Genomic DNA, 9,335 nt, shown 5'->3' with positions numbered 1-9,335 from the left:
AGGCAATTTCTTCTGCATTGTCGTTGGAAAATCTTTTTTAATCTATTCTTAGTTGCTATTGTATAGAAACAGATTTGAGTTGACTTAATATTTTAAAACATTAATAAAGGTTAATTATTATCATTATATTTCACTCACATATTTCTCTCCTCCCTAATTTTATTAGGAAGTGGGATTTTTTCTTAGTTTGCTTCATATCAGCTATCATATAATATTGCTAGTAGCATTTTTGAATCTCAAGATGTTGGTCAGAAGTGTATTTAACTAATCTCTGAATGTATAAAGTAAGCAAACAGGTTAAGTAATGCTCATAGCTCTTTATCTTCTGTTTTGTAAGCTTTCAGGAGGAATTGTGGGCCACGAGGCTGCAGTGGGCACGGGGGTGGGTCTCGGTCCATCCTCTGTGCCCCTGCCCAGCCCCTCCTGCCATGGCCCCCGGTCCCCTGTCTGCTGGCAGCCCTGCTCCCATATGCTAATAGTTCTGGCCCCGCTCTCACCTGCTGATGGTGCCGAGTGATTGGGGCTGATGCCAGCAGTGAGTGCGAGTGGGACCAGCACCGTCAGTGGGTACAAGTGGTGGCTACTGCCCTAATCGCCCCTCAGGAGCAGGGGGAGGTGCAGAAGCGCTCAGGGGCTGATCAAGACCTGCACTAGACACCTGTTGGAAGCTTCCCCTTGTCTTCACTAGCAGAGAGGTGTGGACAAGGAGCCCAGAATGCTGGTGAACCTTGAGTTAGTTGAGACAATGGTAGCTGATGCAATTTCCCGTCATGTAAATCCTTACTAATAAAGAGTATCTGTTACTAGAATTGCTTGCCTAAGGGCTATAAGTGTATCCCAAACTGAATAAAAGGATGCCAAGGCCTTGAGCTCAAGTGGAGTCCTTCCTCTTGCGTTGGGCTCCCACCTGGCCCCCCAATTTCCAAATTATTATTTCTTGTCTCTTCTCTGTCATTTGAGTGCACCCCTTCTCCAGAGCTCGAACCCTGAACCACGTGGGATGTGGGCCATCACAGGCACCAGCAGTGGGTGCAAGCAGCAGCTCCAGCACTGGCAGCAGGTGTGAGCCGGGCTGGCATCAGCAGTGGGTATGAGATCTGCTGCCCTGATCTCCCCTCAGGAGCATGGGGAGGTGGAGAAGCCCTGAGAAGCAATCGGGGCCAGCAGCTGCCGCTCACACCCACTGATGGCACCAAGAGATGGGGCTGATCCCGGGCACCTGATAGCAGGTGTGAGCAGGGCTGGCACTGGCAGCAGGTGCAAGCTCCGGGAGGGACTGCGGTGTGCAGGAGTAAAGAATTTTTAATAACCACCAGAGGCTCTCCCCAATGACAGCAACTGGTGCCCCACCTTGATCTGGCACCCCCTCCTGAGAAGCAGTTTCTCTCTCTCCCTATTCCTCTCTTTCTAAAATCAATAAAGATGTCCACAGGTGAGGATTAAAATAATAAAAATGAATAAATGAAATTAAAATTGTTTGCTTTGCTCTTGAGCAAATAAATGTTTCTTCTTGTTATATCGCCTGATGATTGTGGCCTAAGTTAACTTTGTGAGGTATATAGTTTTTAAATAGTTTTGTTTGCTTTTTTGGACAGATAATATATTCTAGTGTGTTTTATATGAAAAGCCAGACAAGGTCAATTAACATAGTATATTAACATATTATAATTTATAAATTACTTTTATAGTTTTTATGGTCCTGTTTGATCTATGAGTCAGGACAGATATTATTGTATTTTATTTATGAGGACCCTGACTACCTAAGTGTACAAACCTCATTGATGATGAAGCAAGAGTTTGATGACACAACCACTGATATAGTCTCCCCTTACTTGTGGGTTGTATGTTCCAAGACCCCCACTGGATGCCTGAAATTTTGATAGTACCAAACTCTGTATATAGTGTTTTTTCCTGTACATATATACCTATGATAAAGTTTAACTTATAAATTAGGCACAAGAACTTAATAACAATCCTATATAATAAAAGCCTAATAAGCAAATTGTCCCCTGGGGTGGTCGTTCAACTAAGAGACCAGGAGTTCGACCGGTCACTATGATGTGTGCTGACCACCAGGGGGCGGCACAGAACATGGTAGGCATTGGCGACGTGGCGCTGGCAGTGGGTGGCAGCGGAGGTGGTACCATTCCCAATGGGCCCCGATGGGAGCATTACTGCGATGGGATGGTGGAGCAGGTGAGCAAGTGGCACCAGGCCAAGGTGGGTGTGAGTGGAGGCGTAGGTGCTGCCCATGGCCCAGAGGTCAGCTGGGACCTGCCTTGTGCTTCAGTCACCTGCCAAGCCTAGGGACAACACCCATGCTCAAATTTCATGCACTAGTAACTAATAATAAAATAGAACAATTATATTTCAGTAAAAGATATGTGAATGGCATCTCTCTAGTAATTTTTATATTTTTCAGTCCAAACCATCTGTTACTTGCAGTAAATAGCTTGGTGTCACTTGTTTCACGGATCACTTGCTGAAGTCTTTGTATAGGCTCAATGCTTTCTGGCACAACACAGTACTGTCAATAGGAACACATTTTCTGCTATGTCTACTACCCACAAATATAGTGACTTTTCTTTATTAACTAACCACTCAACATGCACTGTGGCCCATACTTTTTTGCAGTTTGAGATACAATGCAAAACTAGCATGGATTTGTTTTTCTTCACAATTTCATAGACAGATTTGTCTTTACTGTAGATCTTAGGAACCTCAACATAAAAGTTTTTTCTTTCCTTATTAAGTTGAGAACTTACACTTTTTCAGAGGAAGCACTTTCTGGCTTCTTATTGTCATATCTGAATTGCTAGCATGACTACTCTTATACTTTGGGGCCATTATTTTTTTCAATTACCAAGAATTGTGCCTCGGATAACCTCATTGGCTACGATACTGCCCCTGTGCAAAGCTGGGGCCATTATTAAGTAAAATAAGGGGTTACTTGAACACAAGCACTGTGATTCACTGGTTAACAGCTGATCTGTAACCAGATCGCCTACTCAGTGACCAGCGGGCGGGTCGCATATGTAGTGTGGATATGCTAGACAGAGTGATGATTCAGGTCCGGGCAGGATGGAGTAGGACAGTGTGAAATTTCATCATGCTCTGTACAGTTCACAATTTAAAACTCACTACGAATGATATATTACTTGGATTTTCCATTTAACATTTTCAGACCATGGTTGCCCACTGGTAACTGACCCTGTGGAAAGCAAAAACACGGAAAAGGCGGTACCACTGTAGTGGAAAAAAGCTCTGAACTGGGAGTCAAAAGAGCAAACTTACGAATATGCAAATAATTATATCTAAACAAATAAATTTTCACAAGTTTATCATTTTTATTAGATACTATCTCCCATAAGTGAAAGATGCTATTCATATATCTTTTACTGAAATATAATTGTAATATTAAATATACTGTACTTTCTCCCATTTTAAGAATTAGGGTGAACTTCACATATTACTTCACAACATTATTGACCAGTATATAGTTCTGTGATTGTATGCTATGGTATGTTTGTTCTCTTAAATGAACTCATTCTTATTTAGGTGCTTCATGCAGACATCTGTACCCAGGATTCACTTCTGCAAAATGCTGATGTTGTTATAATGAATAATGTCTTCGAATATTTTCTTGATGAGGCAGAACAGGCCAGGTATGTTATTTATTCAGACAAGAAGTCTGTTGTTATCCAGCAAAGTATGAAAAGGGATTGGTAAAGTAGAAGTGTTTTCATATTAAACTTTTTAAAAATGACCTCAACTGTGAGATTATATTAAAAAGGAAATATGTTCTGTATAAAATAAAAATAAACTGTCTAACTTGGTAAAGTATTGCATCTCATTTTATGCAGGTATGAAATTTTATGACCCAAGTATTTGCTTAGCCATCAGGGATGAAATAAGATATCACTTCCTAATGTGTCTTTATACAGTACTTTTTTCTGTATAAAGACCCATTTTTGTTGTTTTTTGCCTTTTAAAAAAAATGTCATGATGCTATCCTATCATAAAATGAATGGGAATTAACTAATGCCTATAAGTGAATATAAAACAAGATATAAGAGTACTAACCAAAATTTTGATTATCAAACTTGAAAAATGTTTTCAAGGGATAATAAATAGAAGTTTATTTCAATATTCAAGCAATAGAAAAATTACCAATCCTGCGATCACTTTTTTGCCACAATTTTTAAAAAAATATTTTATTGATTTTAGAGAAGAAGGAAGAGGAGAGAAAAGTAGAAACATCAATGATGAGAGAGAATCATTGATCGGCTGCCTTCTGCATGCCCCCTACTGGGGATCAAGACTGCAACCCAGGCATGTGCACTTGGCCGAAATCGAACCTGGGACCCGCAGGCAGGTGCTCTATCCATTGAGCCAAACTAGCTAGGGCCTCTGCCACAATTTAATGCTTTGTGATCCATAAGGACCTATAGATTCCTTTGATTAGAAAATTCCTCTAGTCTGTAGTCTGAGACACTGACTTTATGGCTACGTGGGCTTGCTGACTTCTTATTTATACTCTAGATACAGAAAAGCTCCTTTCCAGTGGTATGAAAGGGAATTACATAAATGTTTGGATTACCTGAGAGAAATAAAAGTGCATATATAATAATAGAGACCATAAAGTTAATAATGAGTGGAATTCTGAATGGTTAAACTTATTTATTCTGTCCCTGACCAACCCTTTCTCTCTCTCTCTCTCTCTCTTTCTCTCTCTCTCTCTCTCTCTCTCTCTCTCTCACACACACACACACACACACACACACACACACATCCATAGCCATTACTAGTAGATTAAGGTCACTACAAAATTAATAGTTTAAGTAGTTTAAAAAGAAACTGCTTCAATAGAAAGCTAATCATATAATCAAACTTCAGCCAGAATGAGGGGTAATTTTTTTGGTCACAGACTAAAGACCAGAAACACAATATGTGCAAAGTTATTTTAATTATAATGCCCTTAATTTCCAGTAGACAAAGTATGATTAGCTATTTATCTTTTAAAAAATATATATTTTATTGATTTTTTACAGAGAGGAAGGGAGAGGGATAGAGAGTTAAAAAGAAACATCAATCTGCTGCCTCCCCTACACCCTCTACTAGGGATGTGCCCACAACCAAGGTACATGCCCTTGACTGGAATCGAACCTGGGACCCTTTAGTCCGCAGGCCAACACTTTATCCACTGAGCCAAACCGGTTAGGGCAAGCTTTCTATCTTTTTAAATTGATCAGTAGTCAAAACATTACATAATTGTTGGAAAGTGAAATATTACCAGGTTTATGTTGTATAAGAAGTTTTAAAACACCCTAAACTCTTTGGAGATTTATTATATAAAGATTTTGAATGCTGAGGAATGATGAAAGCTACTGCCGAACTTGATACTGGAAATACTGCATATTTGCATTATTTTCAAAACTCTCTTGGTGCATTTATTCACACGCTCTACATGATTCACTAAGTAGATATTGGCACCTGGTTAGTTCAGTTGTTTTTCCCGAATTAGTCTAGCACAGTGAATTCTAAATCTAGCTGGGTTTTATGACTCTCCTAGTTAATTATCTTATCTTCATCTTGAATGACAGTTCCCAGAAGAAAGGTTAGAAGTATGGTGAATCATTCTGATATTGGAATTGTTCTGACAAAACTGATCATTTACTCATTAATTCTATATTGTAGTAAGTAAAAGAGAATAGATGGCACAAAAGTAATTCATATAGCCTCCAGAGACTTTTAATCTTAATCAACATCTGAGGACAAGTGGAATGGTACCGCTGCTGTAGGAGTTAGTGCGTAAAAGAAAACAGAAATATGTCATAATAATAGAAATGTGTCTTCAGGAAAGGCTCAGGCTTTAGAATAAGTTAGATCTCATTACAGAGTAACACCCAGATTGTAAAGTAAGTATTGGTTTAAAAAGTGCCGGTAGCCCTGGCTGGCTCAGGTGATCGTTGTCCTGTACTGGTGAGAGTGTACACCTCTGAGAAGCTGGTCTATGCTTCTAACTCACATCGATTATTTCTTTGTCTTTCCCTTCCTTTCTAAAATCAATAAAAATGTTTTAATAAATAAAATAAAATAAAATAAAGGTGCTTCTATGTTTTTAGTAGGTGGAACAGATATAACTACTACCATGACAGCTTATCAGAAATATTAAGTGCTATTTTGAGAGTCATGCCCAGTATACTTAGCTTCTTCATTCTTATCAAATAAACTTATAAAATGTCATTCTTAAGGAACCACTGGAAAAAACACACAAACAGCTCTAACCCAACCATGGTGATATTTATTATCAAACACTGCTACATGATTTTAGATCTAGCCTGAGAAAAAAACATTTGTATCATTTTATCTATTTAACTCCAGAATGTACTAAACTTCATATGCATTGCTGTAACTGAAATAAGTGCAAATGACACAGCTGCTCACCCGCCCCACTGCAAGGGATGCACATCTCTGCTTTGCCTGACATCGGTCCCTAGTAGTGGGATATACTTTCAAGATTCAGCGTAGAAACCCAGTTCATGTCTGCACTAAAGATAAATCAGTCCTGATCAGACACTGCCCTCTGACACACCATGGCACATGGCTTTCCATCATGCTTTACACCTGGCTGGTCCCACTAAACTCAGGTGCCATATTATCCAGAAGTCTTTGCATTGAATATTTATGGCAACCAAATAAAGTATGATTTCACTTTTGATTTAGTGTTAGTTTGTGTTTTTTTTTTTAAGTATTTTATTAATATTTTACAGAGAGGAAGAAAGAGGGATAGAGAGTTAGAAAAATTGATGAGAGAGAATCTTCAATCAGCTGCCTCCTGCACACTCCCCACTGGGAATGTGCTCGCAACCAAGGTACATGCCCTTGACTGGAATCGAACCTGAGACCTTTCAGTCCGCAGGCCGACACTCTATCCACTAAGCCAAACTGGTTTCGGCTAGTGTTAGTTTTTGCTTGGTGTTTGGTTCTCTCTCTCAGCCCAGTTCCCTTAAGCAGAACCATTTTTTGTTTCACACTTTGTAAGAAATTTAAGAGCCACTAACTGATGCAGCTTTAACTTCTGAATTGGTTCTGAAATTGAGTTTTGGCCTCACTCACAATGCCTTGTAATAGCTTAAATTACATAGTTCGATCTCCTTACATCTTGTCAACTGTAACTTCACAATTTTCCCAGCGCCTCTTCAGGAACTGAAGAATTGACCAGTTTCTAGTATGTTGCAGTCCCGTTTTCTGCAAGCAAACATTTCTGCTCATTTGAGATACCACTTGTGCCACATTTCCTTTTGTCATCAGCATTTTAAAGAAATTTCCAGTGTCTGGTAAAACCTGACATAATGCTCTTAATGTGTTACAGGGCCTGGGAATGTATCAGCCATAACGTAAGGAAGCAAGGCTCATTATTGGTGACAGTGCCAAGCCTTGAAGAGTCTCTCTCAGGTCTGCAGGTATGTAAGCCTTCCTCCCATTTTTATTGTCAAAACTTGTCTTCTACTTTTTCTGATAGCTGTTAACAATATTCTAGAAATGTTCTGTCTAAATATAATGACAGGTGATAGGAAGAATAGCAAGGATTTATGGCTTAAGAACTGGTTTGTGGTTGATTAACTGGCCTCAAGAGCCCTCAAGTTGCCATTCACATCTTGATACGACCTCCTTTGCTTCTCCACCCAATTTTCCCAGCTGTGGCATTATAGTTTTAGGATAACAAATGCTATTAAATGTTTGTTAAGAGGCTTTAAACACCCACATCATAACTTTTTCCTCAGAACAAAAGGAACAGAGTTATCCAAGGTTATAGAATCAAATAGACTGGAGGCAGCTCAGTTTAGCCTCTAAATCAGTTTGAAATCTTACACAAACCTCTCTTGCTCAGTCAGATTTTTCGTATAAAATAAGGCTGACATTTAATAATATGATTCAGCCCAATATATTGATCTCTATACAAAGGTTAATTAGTGTTTGTAAAGCTCTTTGAGATCCAAATGAAAAATAGTGTTTCTTAATAAATACAGTTTTATTCTTTTCTTTGGTCGTGCTTTCCTTATATATAAGCACTGCCAAATTTAAGTATCTGTTGTTTTTCCCTTTAAAAAAAATCTAAATAATCATCAATAATATCTTTTAAAATTTTTTGGTCAATCATCTAAATTACAGAAGTGATTCATGTTTGCCATAATGGGAAAGTAATCCATAGACACGTGAGGAGAAGATGTTAGTCTCTGGTTTCCCCCTCAACTCTTCCCCAGGAGATCCTGCCTCCTGAGTGATCTTACCGTCCTTTTCCATACTCATAAAGCATGCCTTTAATTTTATTATTTTTTATTGATTTTTAGAGAGAGGAAGGGAGAGAGAAAAATGAAATGAGAGAGAAACATCGATTGACTGCCTCCCGCACACATCCCAACCAGGGATTGAACCCACAACCTAGGCATGTGCCTTGACCAGGAATCCAACCTGTAACTTTCGGTGTATGGGTCAGTGCTCCAGCCAACTGAGCCGCACCAGCCAGAGCAAAAACAAATCTTTTAAAATATGTGGTCTCCTGTTTGTAATTTCTACATATATTGAAATAATTCAGTTATTTTACCAAAATAACAACTTTCACACTAAATACATAAATCTATCTAGACAACCATTGGAAATTACAAGAGCCCTTGTATATAAATTCTTGAATAATTTTATTGCTCTCATATTTAATGAAACTTCTTTAAACAGATTATTGGCTCCAGAATTTCTTTGTTATAGAGACTCACGTTTTCAATGTATGGAGGGAGATCAGTCCTGCTTACACAACCCCTTAGCAACAACACTGTTTACATGAGCAGTTTTCTGTGTATTCCCATTGTTTTAGAATTTTGTTTAAATGTAACGATGATTAAATTATGTACATTAAAACATTTACTATTTTCTTTATTCTTTAAAATTTCAAAATCTCAGAGTAGGTTAATTAAATTCCTGAATCCATAGACCATTTAGTGCAACGTGTACCATTTTGTACAACAAAAACTGTTCATATGAATAAGAAAAAGAAAAGAATTGTCCATGTAGCACAATGTAGGTCTTAATCCTGCTCATTGTAATAAAAATCTGTTGTGTTGCCTGGCTAATATGGCTCAGGGGTTGAGTGTCGACCTATGAACCAGGAGGTCACATTTCGATTCCTGGTCAGGGCACATGCCTGGTTGCAGGCTTAATCCCTAGTGGGGGGCATGCAGGAAGCAGCCGATCAGTGATTCTCTCTAACATTGATGTTTCTATCTCTCTCTTCCTCTTTGAAATCAATAAAAAAAATACTTTAAAAAAAAATCTTTTGT

General features: G+C 38.6%; 1 protein-coding gene across 1 annotated transcript in view; it reads left to right on the top strand.

The window, feature by feature from the left end:
* Positions 1 to 9,335, top strand: part of LOC311617982 (uncharacterized protein) — a 30,570-nt gene that overhangs the window by 20,828 nt on the left and 407 nt on the right. Inside the window, exons 6-7 of the mRNA XM_084875123.1 lie at positions 3,559 to 3,665; positions 7,376 to 7,466. Of these exons, the coding sequence (XP_084731249.1) occupies positions 3,559 to 3,665; positions 7,376 to 7,466 (198 nt within the window). The remainder of the gene's footprint in view (positions 1 to 3,558; positions 3,666 to 7,375; positions 7,467 to 9,335) is intronic.

This window comes from Pipistrellus hanaki (genome assembly GCF_964339955.1).
Source record: "Pipistrellus hanaki genome assembly, chromosome: 1".
In the NCBI taxonomy this organism is placed as follows: Eukaryota; Metazoa; Chordata; class Mammalia; order Chiroptera; family Vespertilionidae; genus Pipistrellus; species Pipistrellus hanaki.
Note: the sequence above shows the minus strand (reverse complement) of the source record. Positions and strands in the feature narration are given on the sequence as shown.